Here is a 20,295-nt window from a genome sequence, read left to right as displayed (position 1 = left end):
AAATTAATAAATGTTAAAAAATAAAAAAGATATCACTTCATGCCTGTTAGAATGGCTATCATCAAAAAGACAAGAGGTAACAAATGCTGGCAAAGATGTGGAGAAAAGGGAGCCATTGTGCATTGTTGGTGGGAATGTAAATTGGTATAGCCAGTATGGAAAACTTCCAGAATGGAAGTTCCTCAAAAAATCAAATATAGAGCTACTACATGATCCAGCAATTCTACTTCTGGGAATGTATTTAAAGGAAACAAAAACACTAACTCAAAAGGATATCTGCACAACCATGTACATAGCAACATTATTTATAATAGCTGAGACGTGAAAACAACCTAAGGGTCCATCAGTGGGTGGATGGTTATAGAAACTGTGGTACATACGTACAATGAGATATTATTCGCCCATAAAAAAGAAGGAAATCCTGCCATTTGTAACAACATGGATGGACTTTGAGGGCATAATGCTAAGTGAAATAAGTCAGACAAAGAAAGACCAATACTGTATGATCTCACATGTGGAATCTTAAAAAAATAAGAAAACTCATAGAAAATAATCAGATTGGTGGTTACCAGAGCAGAGATGGGAGTGGGGAAGGGAAAATTGGATGAAGGTGACCAAAAGGTACAAACTTTTAGTTAAAGGAAAATAACTACTAGGGATGTACTGTACAACACAGTGACCGTAGCTAGCACCGCTGTATGGTTTATATGAAAGCTGTTAAGAGAGTAAATCCTAAGTGCTATCATCACAAGAAAAAAACAAACAAACATTTTTTTCTTTTTCTCTTTTTTTGTATCTATATGAGATAGTGGATGTTAACTAAACTTATTGTGGTAGTCATTTCACAATATACATAAGTCAAATCATTTTGCTACACACCTTAAGCTTATACAGTGCTGTGTGTCAATTATATCTCAGTAGAACTTGGGAAAAAATAATACAGTCGCTTTGCCACACTGCCTCTTTGTCTCTTACCAAATGCTTTGTAAACATGCTCATCCTCCTGGGGTGAACTTAGTCCCAGCTCCTGTGTCAGGGTCCGTGTACTGCCCAGCTTCACATTGCAGCCCACCTCCCGCACTGGAGGTCTGGATCAGGTTCTGGGTCCTTGAGTCAGCTCATTTCTGCATGATTTACTGGATTTGTCTGGTAAAATTCTAAGATCTAATATTATTCACTACTGTTTTATAGTCTCAACTTATTGCCTCAAAAACATAATGTTCTATTATGTTCATCAGATACTTATCCCCAGCCCTAGATGTTTCTTCCTGTCTTGAACAAGATTGATGTCATACACTTAGTTCAGTCAGTACAGCCCTCTATTCAATTTCTGTGCTTCCTTTTCTTTCTTTCTTACGTGACTCAGATGCTCAAATCTGGTAGCTGCTCTAAATATCATAAACCCTATACAACCTTTAACCGATCAAACTCTAACAACTAAGGAGTAATCAGACTCAAAACCAAGGTCAGAGATTCAGTTAACTGATGTTATATAAGAACAGATTAAGTAGTTGTCTGGGAGAAGTCCTTGCATATTGTCTCACTTCCCAAGTTACGTGTCTTAGCCTTGTGTGTGGGTGATTATTCTGTCACTTTTTCTTACACCACTTGATAAATAGCTTTCAATCTTTAGTATATAGAAGTGATGACATTTTGACATAAAACCATCAATCAGATTTTTTCTGTATTCTGATAAATATATTCCATCATTTTAAACCTGTTATCAAGGAAACAAAAATGAGAGGCAAGTGTGTATAGAGAATATATTTTTCAGCATTGTTAATGAAATATTGGAAACAGTTTAATTGTCCTATATAGTTAAATTATGATATAGTCATATGATGGACTACCATGCAGTTCTTGAAGAAAACATATAGTCAAAGTATATGTATTGACTAGAAGGAAGTCAAAAGGTGAAAAAAAATAGTTATGAAACATTTTATAAACTATGATTCCCATTTTGGTAAAAAACACACGTGCACTCAGAAAATTCAAGAAAGACATATTCTTTGTACACAACACAAAATATTAATCACAGTTATCAATGAGATTACTAGTGACTTTTATGTCTTCTGTCACATCCATATTTTCTAATGTGAGCATGTTTAATCGTATAACAATAGTTTTAACTCTTCTCTGAACTGGTGAACCATCAAATGATAGTGTTTTCATGGCATCTCTGGACTGTAATAGTTTGTATTTTTAATTCTAGTCTCATCCTTAGTTATAACTTAGTTGTACTGACTTCAAAATTAAGGACACATATTTAGGGAAAAAAAGAGACAGGTTAAATATATAACATATTTTGTAAAATTATTCACATTGGAAAATATGGGAAATGGCTATTTCAAAGGAGAGTGTTGTACACTAAAATGTTAACAGTGGTTTGTTCTGGTTGTTATTATTTTGGGTGACTTTTTTCTTTGCTTCGCTTTCTTTTCTTATTTTCCAAAACATGCTACACTTAAAAGGTATTTAAAAGCAGAAGACAAATGAAAAGTTATTGGTACTATAATGTGCCATTATTCCACAGAATTCTGAAAATTCTAGAATAAACAGAGTAGCCTAGGACAAGGAGCTTCCCAGCCTGCCCTTTTCCTGTAGGGTACTCAACTACACATCATTAACCGACTCAGGGTAAACAACTTGAGAGTAAATTCAACTCAATTGTAAACCACTTCATTGCAGGGACCATATCTTAGTCTGTGCTCGCTGAGTGCTCTGCATAGAGTAGGGGCACAGTAATTTTGTTGAAAGAAATAATAAAGATCTCAAGACCCTTACTCAGAAGTTCCAGGAGATTGAAAGTCACCTGGATCCACCCTTATCAAAAATCACTTATGTATTCATTCTTTGCCTCCTAGTCTTTGACCCATGTCAATTGACTAGAAGAAGTATCCAGTCCCCTGTAAGTCACCCAGTTCCTACCCCTACCTCCACTCTGCCAATGTCTCCTAAATATCCAGAGTTTCTCTATTCCGCCCAAGACTGACTATCAGAGAAGTCTCAGCCTCTATCTCCAATATATGATTGGGGCCTGTCTCATTCAGGGGGATTCCTCAAGCTTTTCCAAAGGATAAACCTCTTCTCAAGTTCTAGAATGTGACCTCAGCAACCTATAGATGTAAATAATTACATAAGTACCATGATGTCCTGTTCTTCCTCCTACCACAGTTATTTTTTAGGATCAGGCCATTATAAAACATATACATCTTCTAGACAGACTAATAATATGTCACTCCTACAAAACTATATTTCAAAAATATTTATTCAACACATTTTAGCGATAGCAGGAATAGTACCAGCAATGAATAATTTTTGTGAAGCTGCCATTTGTCTTCGTAATTTCTTCTTGAGGGAACTGCCTAAGTCAACAGGAATTCTTATTCCTGTTAGCAGTCTTCTGAAAATAATACCCATTTTTTTTTTTACAAAGTGATGAACCTTCCTGGCATCCTCTATAAGAGGTTAGACTTCATGACTTTCATGAATAATGTGCAGTTGGTATAAAAGAAATAACATCCTGAAATAAAATGGCAAGACAGAAAAGAAGCCAGATAAGGGGACTGCAGGAAAAGTAAATATTCAATAACAGTTATAATTCACATTGGGAGAAGAAAAGATCAGAATTAACATTACAAAAATCTGAGACTGTGAGGGAAAGGACAAATTTGAGACATGGTCTCAAAGCACAGAGGAAAAAATGATAAAGAAATGAAAACCAAGGAAAATAAAAAAGAGAGATCCAACCTAAGAATTATACTTCTGCCTTAGGAAGAGACTAAAACAATTGGAAGAAATCAAACCTATAATTAAGCTATTCTCTAAATTTTAAAAAGAGTCTTGGGGTCTCAGATTAAAACAGTTCACCTCATTCCAGGGAAAGCCAACTAAAAGAAATCCATCATTAGACACAGCCTGGCAAATTTTTTAAATTAAAACAATAAAGAAAAAAAATCTTATAAACTTCCAGCCTGATGGTGGTAAAGGGAGAAGGGACAGTAACACAGATTGGTCACATTTTTAAAATTTTCTTCTACAGTGCTAAATGAAAAAAAAAAAAGTCTACACAGCTTTTAAACAAGAACAAATTTTATAACCAACCAAGCTGTTTTTCATGAGGAAGACAACAAAATGACATTCACAGATTTGCACAGACTTAAAAAATATTTCACAGACATCCTTGCTCAAAAAACTCATAGGATATATACTGGCCAAGAATAAGTCAAAATAATAAACACTAATATCAGGAAATCATATGTAATAAGATTGATAAATCCGTGCTGGAATTAAATTCCAAATTCAGGAATTTAGTTGGATTATTAGAGGATTCTGCCCTCTAGGGGTAAAGCTGGATGAGTCTCTCTCTGAGTTCCTCTTCATTCATTTATTAAACAAGTAATTTGTAAGCACCTCCTTTGTGCCAGGCACTGCGTTGGGCCCTAAGGATATAGCAGTAAATCAGATAATTGTAATCACCTCCCTGAAAAACCTGCAGTCTAGTGTTTTACGTCTGTTCCTTTCTCAGTAGAAAAGATAAGTCTTGGGTCACCTTCTTCTCTTTCTGTATCTACTCTCCACTTAAAATAACAATAGGTGTTATTATGTTCCAGCAATTTTAGGATAGTTATTTTATACTTGGGACACTGTGCCAGAAGAATTATTCTACGAAAGGGCTTTTGTTTCCCCTCCACAGAAGCAGAATTGCACAGAGCAAAATAATAGTCATTTTCATTGCTAAGAAACTCAAATGATGACTTTCTCCCTCTTTAAAGGTAATATGTAATGAACAGAGTCACTTGAACTTTTTAACTGGAAAAATGCAGTTATTTGTCACCAAGCGCATGTTCACGTTGCCTCACATTCAAGAGTCAGGGCTGTTTCTGTGTTGACTATACCTTAAAATTAACTCTTAGAAGTAAGTACTGTACATGACAATGTTCATGGAGTTTATAGAGGACCTTCACTGACCTTGGCTTCATTACCCTCTCCTTTAGCTTCCTTTCCCCTATCAAGCAAGAACTTGGTCCCAAGGCATGGAATATTTTTTTAATTAATTAATTTATTTATTTATTGGCTGCATTGGGTCTTCATTGCTGCGCTTGGGCTTTCTCCAGTTGTGGCGAGTGGGGGCTACTCTTCGTTGTGGTGCTTGGGCTTCTCATTGCAGTGGCTTCTCTTGTTGCAGAGTGCAGGCTCTAGGCACGTGGGCTTCAGTAGTTGTGGCACATGGGCTCAACAGTTGCAGCACAGGGGCTTAGTTGCTCAGTGGAATGTGGGATCTTCCCGGCCAGGGCTCAAACCTGTGTCCCCTGCATAGGCAGGCAGATTCTTAACCACTGTGCCCACCAGGGAAGTCCCAGGCCTGGAATATTTTAATTAAGTGTTCTTTCTCTCTCCCAAGGTTGCATTGCAGGTGGTACAGACCTAAAGAAATGAAAAACAAACACCAGAATAGTACATAACAAAGTGTTCCAATACTTACACAAAATTAATAATGCAGAAAGACAAAGTTTATTTTCAAAAATCTAATTCAATTTCATAAATCCCTCTTCTTTTTAGAATAATTAGACTCACTGCCCAAATATTTTTTGTGCCCAAAATTCAGGTGTATAAATTATGTCTAACACACCCAATGTGAAATATTCTGCTGTCGTTAAATAATATTTAAATTGATATTTAATTATTATATTTATACAGAACATGAGACAATCACGAGACTGATTAGCCTGGTTGTGAGGGGAACTGTAATAATAAGGGTTTGTTCAGAGAAGCAGATCCACTGAGGAATTTATGTAATAGGTATTTATTTGGGGGATTTATCCTTACACAACTGTGGGATCTGATTAAACAATCTATGTGAGCCTGTGTTTCTGGGTCGAGCGACTAAAGTCCACAGAGCCGGCAGGTAGGAAGGGAAGACAGAAACAAGGTGGGAGAAGCCAGGACAAACCAGAACCTGCTGTCAGAGTCTAGGATTTGAACCTCCTTACAAGCTCCGACGTTAGCCTTTCACTGGTCCAGGATTCTGGCAGAAGACGATAGAAAGCACTCTGTTACTTGCTGTACAGCAAGCAGCATGAACATGAGGTTCTGGCTTGGTTCCCGCTGCCCCCAAGTCCCATGGGGCAATGCAGAGGGTCCCAGATGGATGCTGAACATACCGTGAATTTGCAGCCCGGCTGAGAAACACCGAGTCTGGAAAATTCACCAGAATAAGTAAGTATAGTAAACAGTAAACAAACCTGTTCTTTGTCCCAGACGGAGATATTATCTCATCCTCAAGGTGGCTTGCTTGTAAACACAACCTAGAGAAATGTCCAGGAAGGAGGAGACTTGTATTCTTGGTACTCCCAGCAAGAACATCTATGGACACTCACATCCCACGATGGACTGCCTCCCTCAACAGCTGGGAGGCTGAGCTTGAACCCATATGGATGGAATAGAACCTGCCTCTGTCTCTCAACACCTCCAAGTCTCCACATTTGATGATGGGTGTGTCCTGCAGGAGACACGGTGCCCTTCACCATAGAGCTAAATACACATCTAAGCCCAGGAGTTGGGGCCGGGGGTGGGGGGCTGAAGGAGGCTGAGGCAGGAGCTGCGCTTGATACGAGCCCAGCTGCTGTCCCACGCCAACCAGACGAGTCAGGGGATAAACGACAGCACCCATGATCTGTAACAGCACCTCACTAAGCCTTAGAGCATAAAAAGCAAGATGACTGCTCTTCTACTTCTGCCTTCTGAATCCTATGCAAAATATCTCTCATGACCTGTGCTAACCCAGAACCGTACAGGAAAGGGAATTCCGGAAAATACAATTTCAGCTTAGCTAAATTCACCTAATACAATCCACCATGGGCCATGGACATACGGCCTTCCTGTTACCTTCCTTCCAAAGCTGTTAAGCCTCACTGCCCACGTGAAAAGTTGCTCAACATCAGTAATTATTAGAGAAATGCAAGTCAAAACTATAATGAGGTATCACCGCACACCCGTTAGAATGGGCATCATCAGAAAATCTACAAACAATAAATGCTGGACAGGGTGTTGAGAAAAGGGAACCCTCTTGAACTGTTGGTGGGAATGTAAATTGATATAGCCACTATGGAGAACAGGATGGAGGTTCCTTAAAAAACTCAAAGTAGAACTACCATATGACCCAGCAATCCCACTGCTGGGCATATACCCAGAGAAAACCATAACCCAAAAAGACACATGCACCCCAGTGTTCATCACAGCACTATTTACAATAGCCAGGACGTGGAAGAAACCTAAATGTCCACCAACAAATGAATGGATAAAGATATGGTACATATACACAATGGAATATTACTCAGCTGTAAAAAGAAATGAAATTGGAACATTTTTAGAGACATGGATGGACCTAGAGACTGTCACACAGAGTGAAGTAAGTCAGAAAGAGAAAAACAAATATTGTATAGTAACGCATATATGTGGAATCTAGAAAAATGGTACAGATCAACTGGCTTTCAAGGCAGAAATAGAGACACAGATGTAGAGAACAAATATATGGACACCAAGAGGGGAAGGGGGGGCGGGGGGCAGCGGTTGGGGTGGGATGAATTGGGAGATTGGGATTGCCATAGACACATTACTAATAAGAAAAAAAAATCAAATTATACACTTTAAATATATTCAGTTTATTATATGTCAATCATATCTCAATAAAAGTTCTTAAAAAAGGCCTCACTGCCCATCTCTGGGCAACAAGACTCCTGTCACTCTCATTTCATTAAGAATGGCTGAGAAAAAAAGGGACAATAGAAACCATTAGCCATGTTATTTCAGGGGTCCTCAAGACCGCCCCCCAGGTTCAGTCTTTCTCTAGGAGAACTCCCAGGTCTCAGCAGATCGTCACATTCACAGTTAAGCTTTATTACAGTGAAAGGATACAAAGCGAAATCAGCACAGGAAGCGTTATAGGCAGAGAAGTCTGGAAAAAAAAAAGGCACAAGCTTGCAAGAGCCCACTCCCACCACAAGATGCACTTAATTCTCCCAGCAGTCAGCTGCAACAACACAGGTGAAAAGCTGTATGCCAGGGAAGCTCAGCAGAGACTCACTGCCCCACGTTTTCCTTGGAGGCTGGTCACGTAGGCATTCTCTGCCTAGCACACACCCAAATTCCAGGCTCCCAGAAGGAAAGCAGGGGTTCCGCATAAGCCAGGTTTTTTTGTACAGTTTAGGTCCAGTGAGCTACTCTTATCAGTTGTAGCCATGATGGGAACCTTCTCAAAACCCAGGTTCCCAGATGTCAGCCAAAGGCCAACCATCAAGCGGGTAAGAGCAAAGCAGGAGAGCAGGGGCTGTGAACAGCAATCTCACGGGAGCGGATGATCTGTGTAGGGAGAGCGTGGGACCCAGGACCAGAAGGATGGTTGGGCACCGAACAGGAAGAGCTCTGAACTACAGAACATGATTCAGGCTTGTACAGCGTCAGCCCCTGGAAGCTACTGAAGGCTTCTGGGCAAGTGGAGACGATGAAAATGAGAGCTGAAAAGTAAACTGGCAAAGATTATAGCAGCATTTCTTAACTTTTTTTCATTATTGTCCCCTAACACACACACAAGCAGCTTTCATAAACTTTTTTTTCCCCATAATCACCACTCCCCGTGAATTTTTAATACCACAGATATAGTGCTTATCTGTTTAAGTACCATATGTACATATCTATGCTTTATACACAAAAAGAGAAAATTCTTTTCAGCCCCCAAGAACCAACGTTCATCCTCTTAGGGGTGATATCTTCCCCCACTGAGAATAAATCGATTGTAAGATGCGTAGAACTGGAAGGTGATGTATCAACAGATGGGAGTACAAAGTATTTTTGTATTACTTGTAGCAACCCAAGCAAGCAAGGAGGGAGAGGAGCGGGGCCCTAATAAAAGAAAATGCACTAGGTCCAAGCACAGGCTGGCAGCAGACCGAGCTAATAGCAGGAAGGGCAACCAGGAGAACAAGGAAGTGTTCAAAGAGGCGGCTACTTCAGGGGTGATGCAGCAGGCGCCTGCAGCTGGATTTCCAGGAGAAGGCAAGAGGCCCAAAGGGGTGGACGGCCCATAGGACCAGGGCATCCGAGAGGGTGACCGGGGCCTGCTGGCCATCATCGCCCCGGAGATGCGCTACACTGTGGCCGACTCACAAGGCTGCCAGAAGGCAAAAGAAGAGGCTGGCACAAGACAAGGTTGCTAGAAACAGGAAGGAAGCAGAAGTGAAGTCCTGGGGGTCTGGGGTAGAAGGGGCAGAAGATGTCATGTCTTCAGACAAATCTGGGACCCAGAGATCAGCAGTAGGACTCCGGCCCCCAGCCCAGCAGGGCAGCTGGTGACCATCCTCAGTGAGGCAGGTAAGGAGGTAGTTTAGATACCGTCTTCTTTATGTCAACCTGATTGGCTTGGTATGGTAATAGGAAAGGGGTCAAGGCTTCCGGAAAGGAGATGCACCGGTGGTGCAAAGGGAACTAGGGTGAGCAGGGGCACGGGAAATCGGTAGGACTGGCAGAAGAGGCTCTCAATAGTTCGGGCACTTACACAGTCATGTCAGGACACGCTGCTCTAGGTGGCAGTCTGAGCAGTTGTGAACCCTGAACTCTGAAAATGAGAACCAAGGCATTAAAAATCTCACAAAAGAGAGGATGGGAGGGACGCCAACAGCACAAAAGAAATGCCATCAAATTTCTGGGAAATGGAAGAAGGGAAGGAAAAGCGGTGTCTGATGAAGCCCTAACCAAAAATATACAGAAAAGAGGCTTCAGACAACAAGACAGACAGACTGCCCCACGGCCCCCCCAGAAAAGCTTGTGACTCACAGATATCAAGTAGCATGGAGGTGAGAATGGCATGCAGGATCTAAAACAGAAGAATTAATTGAAAACCTTACATGAAACGAGGAACATACACACACAATACCCTGGAGCTCAGAACCCCTCTCACCAACTCCCTACCCTTACCCGCCCCCACCCCCAGATACAAAGTAAGAAAGGAAGAAAAGAAGGAAGGGAGGCAAAGAGGAGGAAGGGAGGGAGGGAAGGATGGAGGGAGGGAGGGATGGGACAGGATGGGATGGGAACAGAGCAGAGAGGAGAGGGGGGGAAAGGAGAGAACTCATTTTTTACAAAGATTGAGGGGCATGTCTAAGGAGAACGAGGTCAGTTACTGAGTACGGCCACCCTCAGAGCTAAGCCACGCGCATGCTGGTCCTTTAGGTATTTAGAGGTGCCCAGAATGCAGCAGCTCTAGAGAAAAATCAGTCCAATCAAAAGATGGAGGTTCCAGGAAAGAAATCCCGGGAGGAAAAATGCGGGACAGGTGCCATAGACTTCCCACAATGCTTGGATGTTACAGACACTTCAGAAACAATAAAGGCAGATATCATGAGGTTGGAAGATAAAAGTATACCAGGAGGGAAATAAAATCACAGAACACAGCTAGGTTAGAGATTAGTCAATAATCTTAATTTTTCTCTCTCATATTGTAGAATCACTATATTGACAAAAGACTTAACTGGGATCATAGACCAGAGTGTATACAGTATTAACTCTCACCCTTTACAAAGCAAAATTACCGTTGACAAGAGTTTTAAGATGAAAAGAGGAGAGGAGAGGTGAAGTGTCTCTAGTACCCTTACCTTCCAAATGAGGGGTCTAGAGATTCTTTCCACAGTTGTGGGAACAAGAAAATGTAAAATGTAAATATGATATTTCAAGGTACATAGGTAACCTGAGAGGAACTAAGAAGAGCAACATAAGTACACTGAGAGGAGCGAGAAGAGAAGATGAAAGTGAGGTAGATGAGCTCAATCACCACCTATTACAGCACGGAACCCACAGAAAACCTTGAAATGAATAAATGAGCAAATAGTAGTATATATACATAGTAGTATTACACACAAACATATATCAGAAATATGGGTGAAACTTCCTGGAAAAATTTAAATGGAAAATGATAAAAATGTTTCAGGCTTTCGACACCCACCCCAATGGGGAATGGAATGGGCTGGGAAGTGAGAGGATGAGGACTTCTTTTCCTTATACTTCCATGCTCTTTGACTTTTTTAACAGGTGCATTTATTGCTTTGGTAAAAAATAAAGGAATGTTTCTTTAATAAAAAGAAATTTGTGTAGTAATAAGTTAGTTCCAGAAACAGGGGAGTAGCAGGAACGGAAAGGAGGGGGCAGATGTGATAGACATGATGAAGGAAGAATTATTTGGACTTGATAATTAGTTTAACATGAAAGACAAACAAAGGAAGGATATAAAAATATTCCCAAAGTTTTGAGACTGAATAATTAGAAGAATTTTAGAACCACTACCAAAACCAGGGAATTGGGGAGGGCAAACTTGTCTGTGAGCTGCATGAGGAATATAGTTTTAGACAATTGTGTATGAGAAGACAACAGTTTAAAAAAGTGAATTTAAATTATTAAAATATTCCTTCATTTCAAATATCAAAACCCAGAAGGCAAATTCATTCTGCAGAAGGGGATTTTTTTCTTTATATGCATCTCTGGCTGTCTCTTTAAATGTTGTCAGGTTAAAAAATGAAGAGAAAATACATCATCCATAGAAAATATCCAGAGACTTTATAGGGGAAGGTGATGTGCTCCATGCTCCACTGCAGGGTTGGGAGCAGGAGAGAAGGTGGGACTCAATTAACTACCAAACATCATGGGGGCAGGGGGGAGACAAACCAGTGCTTCAGAAAACACTGAACGTCCTAAACCAGGAAAACAAGATAATTCTAAGCCAAGTGACAGATGAGTAACCAAGTAGGGAATTAAATTTTAAATTCATTTTTTGTCTGAGTGTTGAGGTGAGGAAGATTGTGTAGGAATACCCTCTGGTGCTGAAAAATCAACAAGTTCAGTGTAAGTAGAAGTGCAGTCTGTATGTGATGGAAGTAAATTTATGCCAACAGCACCACCCACTGTCACAAGACAGACTGCCATAGACTTGGTGGGAAATTCTTCAAAGCGCGTGTGTACACACACATTCAACCTCAGAGGTTTTTGATCATTAAGATTAAGTATATTTATTTCAAAATCCAACCCTATTTATGTCAGCTAAATTAACTAAGGCTATATGCTGTTTGGAAGTTTCACTTATACCTAGGATGTAAAGCATCATTCCTACCCTAACAAAGGGAAAATACTGCGTATACCACAAAATCATGTTTTGGAAATCATCTGTGGTTGGAAGAAAAATGCCCCCACTCCCACTCAAAAAGGAAAAATGTGCATGTCTTAATCCCTGGAATCTGTGAGTACGTGACCTCATATGGCAGAAAGGTATTAGCAGATGTGATTTTCAAATGGGAAGAGTGCCTGGACTACCCAGGCAAGCCAATGTAAACAACAAATGTCCTTAAAAAAAGGAAAAAAGTCAGAGACAGAGAAGATGTAAGGTCAGAAAGCAGAAACTGCAGTGAATTAATTGTTGGCTTTAAAGATGTAGGAAGGACCCAAGCGCTAAGGAATCCAGGTATCCTCTAGAAGCTGAAATAGACAAGGAGATGGATTCTTCCCTAGAGAATCCAGAAGGGAACACATCCTGCCAACACCTTTATTTTAGCCCAGTGAGAATGATTTTGGACTTACAACCTCTAGAACTATAAGGTAAAATTTGTGTTATTTCAAGCCACTAAATTTGTGACAAATATCTGATATCTATACATTAAAAACCAGATAGTGGGACTTCCCTGGCGGTCCAGTGGTTAAGACTCCACACTCCCAATGCAGGGGGCACGGGTTCAATCCCTGGTCAGGGAACTAAGATCCCGCATGCCAAAAAAATAAAAAGAAAAAATCAAAAATCAGATAGACAGATATTTGAATTTGTAGTTTAAAACTTTCAAAAAAAAAAAAAGAAAAGAAAAAAAAGCTCATGACAGGCTTCACTGGCAAAGCTACCCAACATAAAAGGAAATTTTTCATACCAATTCGATACAAACTTGCACAAGATAGAATAGAAATACTTTCCAACTCATTTTATGAGGGTAGCATTACTCTGATACCAAAACTAGACAAAAAAATATTTCAATAAAAGAAAACTGCAGACCAGTATCTCTCATGAACAAAAAACAAAAATTCTCAAAAATATATTAGCAAAACAAATCCAGCAACATATACAAGCAATAAAGCATTATGACAAAGTACAGTTCATCGTGGGAATGCAAGATTGTTCAAGATTTGAAAATCAACTGATGTAATTCACCTTATCAATAGAAAAAGAAGAAAAACCAAGAGTCAGGTTCAAGATGGTGACAAAGGAGGATCTTGAATTTATCTTCTCTAACACACACCCCAAATCTACAGCTATGTAGGCAACAATTTCCTCTGCAGGGGGTAAAAAAAAATAAAACACGTAGGTGAGTAACTCCTACACATCAAACAAATAAGGAAAACACCCACCGTGAAGCAGGTGGGAGAGGCTGACACACAATCTCACCATAAACCCCACCCCAGGGCGACAACCCACAATCGGGATGGGATTCAAAACCCCAAGCTTCTCCCTGAGCAGCTAAGGGTTTGAACCATACATCAGGCATCCCAATTTTTAACACCTACCCCTGACAAACCCTCAAAATAACTGGCTTTGAAAACCAACGGGGCTCATGTCCATCAGACCCCCAAGACGATAGCAAATTGAGAAACAGTTCTTAAAAGGCTGGCACAGATCACCCACCTAGGGCCCAGCACAGAGGCAGCCAACTGAAAAGTGCCCACACTTTCTGTGAAAGACACTTATGTGAATACCTTAAAGTGCCAGCCTGAGGGCATCTAATTTAACACACCTCTAAAAGCCTCCTGAAATATGCTCCAAAGAGAGAGGTCTGCAGGCACCACATTTCACTCTCCTCTCTGCCTCGTTCCAGGCCACTGGTGTCTCCGTTAGAGAGCTCACATACTCATCTGGTGCCCCAAGGATTGCGACTGCTGCCCTGGAGATGCAGGGCATCTAAATCACCTGGCTCTGGTGGCCGGCGCAGCTCACGTTCACAGGTCCCTCAGAACTGTCGCAAATGGAGAAAGGGTTCCTAACTGGCTGCCCCCAGGGCACAGCAGAGATGCAAAAGACTGAGGCACCCAGTCTCACTGTGAAAGAGCCCTATTACTTTCTTCACAGCTGCATCCTGAGGGGCAGGCTTCTAATTAAACACACAGCTTAGGGCTGAAAGTAATTCTCTCCAGGGACCCTGGAGGGCGGGCTCTATATTCACGCTCTCCCTCTACAATGTCCTGATTGCCGGGATCTCCTGCAGCGGAGCTTGTGCATGTACCTGGTGCCCTAGTTTTCAGTCTGATGCCCTGGTTTTGGTGGCTGCTGCCCAGGGAATACCCCTTAATCACCTGGCTCTGGTGGTCAGCGCAGCTTGTCTTTGTGGGGCTGTAACAAATGTAGAGACAGTTCTTGGAAGGCTGCCACCCCAGGGCACTTCACAGACAGCAAACAAAAACACACCCCAAGTCTTTCTGTGAAAGAAGCCTATTTGCTTATCTTGGAGCTTTGATCTGAGGGCAGGCTTCTGGACTGGCACAATTATAGGGACCTGTAGAGGTGCTCTCCGGGGAAGGATGCCAGTGGGTACCATCTTTGCACACTTACTCTGCCTCACTCCAGATTATCTCCCAGGAGGGAGCCTGTGCACTTGCATGGTGCAACATTTTTTGCAGCTACTGCTCAGGAGACATCTCTTGGTTACCAGCTGTGGTAGCCAGCGAGGCTTGCACTCATATGTCCCACAGGAGTGTTACAAATAATCCTTGACCAGTTGCACCTACTCAGGGCAAAGCACAGTGACAACAGACTGAAAGGAAGAGGTAAAACTGTCCTTATCTGTAGATGATATGATACTAAAGAGAAAACCCTAAAGACTCCACCAAAAAATTGCTAGAATAAATTCAGTAAAGTTACAGGATAAAAAAAATGATATATATAAACCTGTTGCATTTCTATACACCTATTAACAAACTATCAGAAATTAAGAAAACAATCCCATTTACTATTGCATCAAAAAAGAATCAAACACTTAGGAATAAATTTACCCAAGGAGATGAGAAACCTGTACACTGAAAACTACAAGACACTGATGAAAGAAATTCGAAAAGACATAATAAATGGAAAAATATTCCATATTCAGAGATAGGAATAATTAATATTGTTAAAATGTCTGTATTGCCCAAAGCAATCCACAGATTCAATGTAATCCCTATCAAAACTTCAATGGTATTTTTCACAGAAACAGAACAAACAATCCTAAAATTTGTATGTAACCACAAAAGACAGAATGGCCAAAGCAATCTTGAGAAAGAAAAAGTTGGAGGCAACATGCTTCCTGATTTCAAACTGTGTTACACAGCTACAGTAACCAAAACATTATGATATTGGCAGAAAAACAGACACACAGATCAACACAACAGAATAGAGAGCCCATAAATAAACCCAGGGATATACGGTCAATTAATGTTCAGCAAAGGAGCCAAGAATATACAATGGGAAAAGAACAGTCTCTCCAATAAATAGTGCTGGGAAATTTACAGCCACATGTAAACAAATGAAACTGGACCACTAAACTACACCATACACAAAAATTAACTCAGAACAGATTAAAGATTTGAATGTAAGACCTAAACCCACAAAACTCCTAGAAGAAAACACAGGTAGTCAGCTCCTTGATGTGAATCTTGGTGATGATTTTTTGGACACCAAAAGCAAAGGCAACAATACCAAATATAAACATGTGGAATTACATCAATTTAAAATCTTCTGCATAGAAAAGGAAACCATCAACAAAATTAAAATGCAACTTGAAAAATGGGAGAAAATATTTGCAAATCATATGTCTGATAGGGGTTACTATCCAGACTATATAAAGAATTCAAATAATAATAACAAATAATCCAATTAAAAAATGAGCAGAGGATCTGTATAGACATTTTTCTATAGAAGACATACAAAAGGCCAACAGGTACATGATAAGGTGCTCAACATCACTAATCAGGAAAATGCAAATCAAAACCACAATAAGATATCATTTCTCACCTGTTAGAATAGTAATTATGAAAAAGACAAGAAATAACAAGTGTTGATGAGACTGTGGAGAAAAGGGAACCCGTGTGCACCGCTGGTGAGAATGTAAATTAGTACAGCCCCCATGGGAAACAGCATGGAGGTTCCTCAAAAAAATTAAAAATAAACTATCATATGATCCAGCAATTCCACTTTTGAGTACTTATCCAAAGAAAATGAAAACAGTAACTCAAAAAGATGTGCACCACCATGTTCATTATTTACAGTAGTCAAAACATGGAAACAACCTAAGTATCCATCAATGAATAAATGGCTATAGAAAAAGTGATAGCTACACACACACACACACACACACACACACACACACACACAGAGCAGAATATTATTCACCCATAAAAACTAACCTCTTGCCACTTGGGACAACATGGATGGATCTTGAGAGAATTATGCTCAGTGAAATAACGCACAGAAAGACAAATATTGCATGATCTCATTTATATGTGCAATCTAAAAATCAAACAAACAAACATTAATAGAAAAAGAGGTCAGATTTGTGGTTCTCAGAGGCAGGCAGTGGGGAGTGAGGAACTGGAAGAAGGTGAACAAAAGGTACAAGCTGCTGGTTATGAGATACGTAAGTTCTGGGGATGTGATGTTCGACCTGATAACTACACTTAATACTGCTGTCTGGCATATTTGCAAGTTGTTAGGAGGGTAAACCCTGAGAGTTCTCATCACAAGGAGAAACAGTTTTTGTTTCTTTTTTTAATCTGAGATGATAGATGTTAACTAAACTTAACTGTGATAATTTTTCAGTATATGTATGTCAAGTCATTATGCTGCACACCTTAAACAGTGTTGTATGTCAATTATATCTCAGCATGCGGGGGGGTAGGGCGGGGGGGAAGAGTATGGGCGGCTGACTCTCAACTTGGCTCTGCATTAGAACTGCCTACGGAGCTTTTGAAAAAAAAACTGAATGTCTCATATACACACACATAATTTTCAAAGCTCTCATGGTTATTCTGATGATCAGCCAAGCTTGTGAAAAGAAAATCACTAATTAAAAGTTTTCAACAGGAGAGTCATCCAGCTATTAAAATGTCTTACTAATAGCAATCACTTGCTTTAAAAAAAAGAAAAAAAAAAAAAACGCATCTATAAGGGAGTAAGTGAAAAAGGGAAACTGACACCAACTCAAGAAGCAGTTTGAAAACAGAAAACAGAAAGGTAACTATCAGAAGAAAGAAACTGCTTCTCTTTTTGCCTTTATATCGCCTGCTTTTTTATCTCAAAGAAGGTGGTAGATGAAAATAGGAAAAATAAGTTGATAATAGGAAAGTAAAAAGTAGCACTTTGAAATTTTAGATTAAGTTTTAAAATCAGCTTTTCTACTAAGTAACTAGCATAAGCACTCCGTTAATTGATGCCCACATACACCTGTCACCAATAAATCAGAGACCCCCCCCCCTTCAACTCCCCTCACTCCACATTGCACAGAAAATTCATTTTCCAGGGTTGTATTTCAAGTTTTTCACCCAAAAGCCAACTATAAATTCAGTTATCAACTGACAACAATGTCAACTGACTGACTTGAAAAAATATAGCACTGTTAAATAAGTTTTAAATTATTAAATTTAAATTAAATAAGTTTTCTAGACATACACCCACACGCAATTCAGGAAGAAGGAAATGTTTATTATTTATTAATCTTTTGAATGCAACCATCATAATTTTTCAGGTTTCATTTGGTAGCAAACTTCATTAATAACACTTCCAGGAGTTCACAATTTCAAGGCTAAGGTTCCAATTAAGGTAATACGGTTATCAATTTAATATAAATGAAGTTTTTAAAAATGGCTGAAAGCAGTCTGATCTCTTAAGAGAAAAGATAAATGATCCAGACTTCAGTCTTAGTAACATAAGTACACTTCAGTACTACAACAGTCAAAGAGAAGAATCTTAAATGAAGATCGGAAAGGAGCACCACTATTTTCTTCTGCAACATATATGTTTTGGTCATAGCATGCTAGCGTGAATAAGGCAACGTGCCAAGCACTGGTGCACAAGAAGTGCGGTGAGACGTGCTGAAGGAAGGCAGCAGTGACGGTGGCAGGCAAGCTGCAGGGTCTCTCCCCGGCGGCACATCAGTCATCTTCTCCTCCACAGAGCAGCAGAAGGGCTTTCTTATAGTCCCCAGATGTGTCCCCCTGAAACCCAAATGTACTTCGTTAATCTCCATGACTCACAGAAACCACAGAAAATAAAAAATTAAGACATATCTGGCAACAGATTTTATTCATATGATTTTTCTCCCAAGAGGGTAATCTCTCTGTGAGTGACTTTCACATCAGGAATGTTATACCGAGGTTCCTACTGATGTCACTGACGTTTATCTTTCTAATTTTACCCCTTAAATGCACAGTTCTAGCTAAGACAGTGAAGTACGTTCTTCCCTCTAGTAACACAGAGAGCATGGACGCTTTTACAACCATGTTCAAGTCAAGCTTTCTAAACAAACTCCACGTCTCTTACCACACAGTATATGTCTGGCTGTGGGGGGCGATGCTGGGACTGCCTGGCTGCTACGGCTTGGCCTCACAGACAGAAGGGTGAGATGCATTTTGCCTCGGCTTGTCTCATACACAGACGTATGTGATAAGTCAACATTTCAAGCTATGCACCGCTGGGAGAACTCTCTAGCGCCTTTCAGCCCAGCCACACCACACACACACAAAGGTCAAAGCCTGCTCAACTGAGATACTGGCTGTGATCACAGCCCACATTCGCCTTTATCAAAGACCAAGACAGAGAGGCAAAAAAAAGGTACGACAGACAGAAAGACAGAGAGACAGAAACAGAGAGGAAGGAGGGAAGGAAAGAAGGGACGGAGGGAAGGAAGGAAGAGGGGGAAAGGGAGGGAGGAAAGAATGAGAAAGTCAAAAGACCTTAAGCCAAATTTAATTACAGGCCACAATGCCCCTTGCTTTTTAAAAGGACAAAGGTGACAGTAATACGTAAGCTCTCTACTTACTCCTGATATCACCTGCTTGGTTCTTTCCTGAACTGTGAACCAATACCAGAGACAAGGCGATAACAGACAATTAAGAAAGAAAAGACCGGTATGAAAGAAAGGAGACACTAATAAAGACAGCTGGAACTGATAAAAGACAGAAAGAAAAAACATATTATTATCGTGGATAAGACTGGGTGCAGTGAGTCATCTGTCACCACTACTAAATAATGCCTCAAAGCTCACCAGGAGCCTCAGCCTCACCAAGAGCCAACCTTTCACTCGGGGGCCAGCATCCGTACTTCAGGAGACATGATGCCAAACTTTGTAACTCACAGCTCTAATCACACCACTAAAATTCTGAACTTAACACAAGAATTTGGTTCTCCCACCCATGTCTTGCAAGCTATGCATCGGTCTGCTGTGGATTTCTAAACATAATTTAAAGAAAGGTTCTACTACCTTAATCATGGAATAAAGAGAGGTGGCAAAATTCTTCCTGAACTCCTTCCTAATGTTAAACAGATCAATCTCACTTCTGGAAACCACAACTCGGATGAGGGTATGATCATCTGTCCCAGCTCCCTTTAAAAAAGAAAAACAAGAGAGGCACAGTGTTTAAAAATGTCAGTTATAGCATCAAACTCTCCTGAGCTGGGTGACTCAATAAAGTAAATCAATTTAGTAAAACTGAACTACCTGCTTTAAGAAGGGGAAAAAACCTCAAAGTGTATCATCTGAAACATACCAGAGAGACCAATTAATTAGAAGATTCAAGGCATGCACTTACCTTCATAGCATAGTAGAGAGTTTCTGCAAGGTAGGCAGGTATACTGCGAATGGATTTCACTAAGAAAATAAGTAATATAATGGTCACACACTATCCTGATGTGAAAAGGATTAAGTAATTAAAATCAAAGAGGCCTTATGCTTATAACTCTACTTAATTACAAGTATGAATGTAATACAGGCTAAACAGCATGCAAGCTGCTCTGATCTCCTGACTACGGAGTGTCTCCACAGATACTGGCTTGAGCTTCCTTAGAGTTCTGAGTTCTTCACAGACAGGCACGTAGGACAGGCGCTGCAAGTTTTTCAATGCCCCTTTCTTCTATGAGCACCTTTTTTGCTATAACAGTTTTGGCAGCCTGGGCTGTGAAGCCACAACCTTCTTCATCCCCAGTAAATTATACAAACCTCCTGGGAGTTTTCATTCCAATATATTCAAGCA

General features: G+C 40.3%; 1 protein-coding gene across 1 annotated transcript in view; it reads right to left on the bottom strand.

Moving 5' to 3' along the window:
- Positions 1-17,728: 17,728 nt before the first annotated feature.
- ANXA5 (annexin A5) overlaps positions 17,729-20,295 on the bottom strand; it is a 30,451-nt gene continuing 27,884 nt past the window's right edge. Inside the window, exons 11-13 of the mRNA XM_057705715.1 lie at positions 19,855-19,913; positions 19,527-19,649; positions 17,729-18,261 (exon numbers count right to left, since the gene is read on the bottom strand). Of these exons, the coding sequence (XP_057561698.1) occupies positions 18,199-18,261; positions 19,527-19,649; positions 19,855-19,913 (245 nt within the window). The 3' untranslated portion in view covers positions 17,729-18,198. The remainder of the gene's footprint in view (positions 18,262-19,526; positions 19,650-19,854; positions 19,914-20,295) is intronic.

This window comes from Hippopotamus amphibius, chromosome 13 (assembly GCF_030028045.1).
Source record: "Hippopotamus amphibius kiboko isolate mHipAmp2 chromosome 13, mHipAmp2.hap2, whole genome shotgun sequence".
In the NCBI taxonomy this organism is placed as follows: Eukaryota; Metazoa; Chordata; class Mammalia; order Artiodactyla; family Hippopotamidae; genus Hippopotamus; species Hippopotamus amphibius.
Note: the sequence above shows the minus strand (reverse complement) of the source record. Positions and strands in the feature narration are given on the sequence as shown.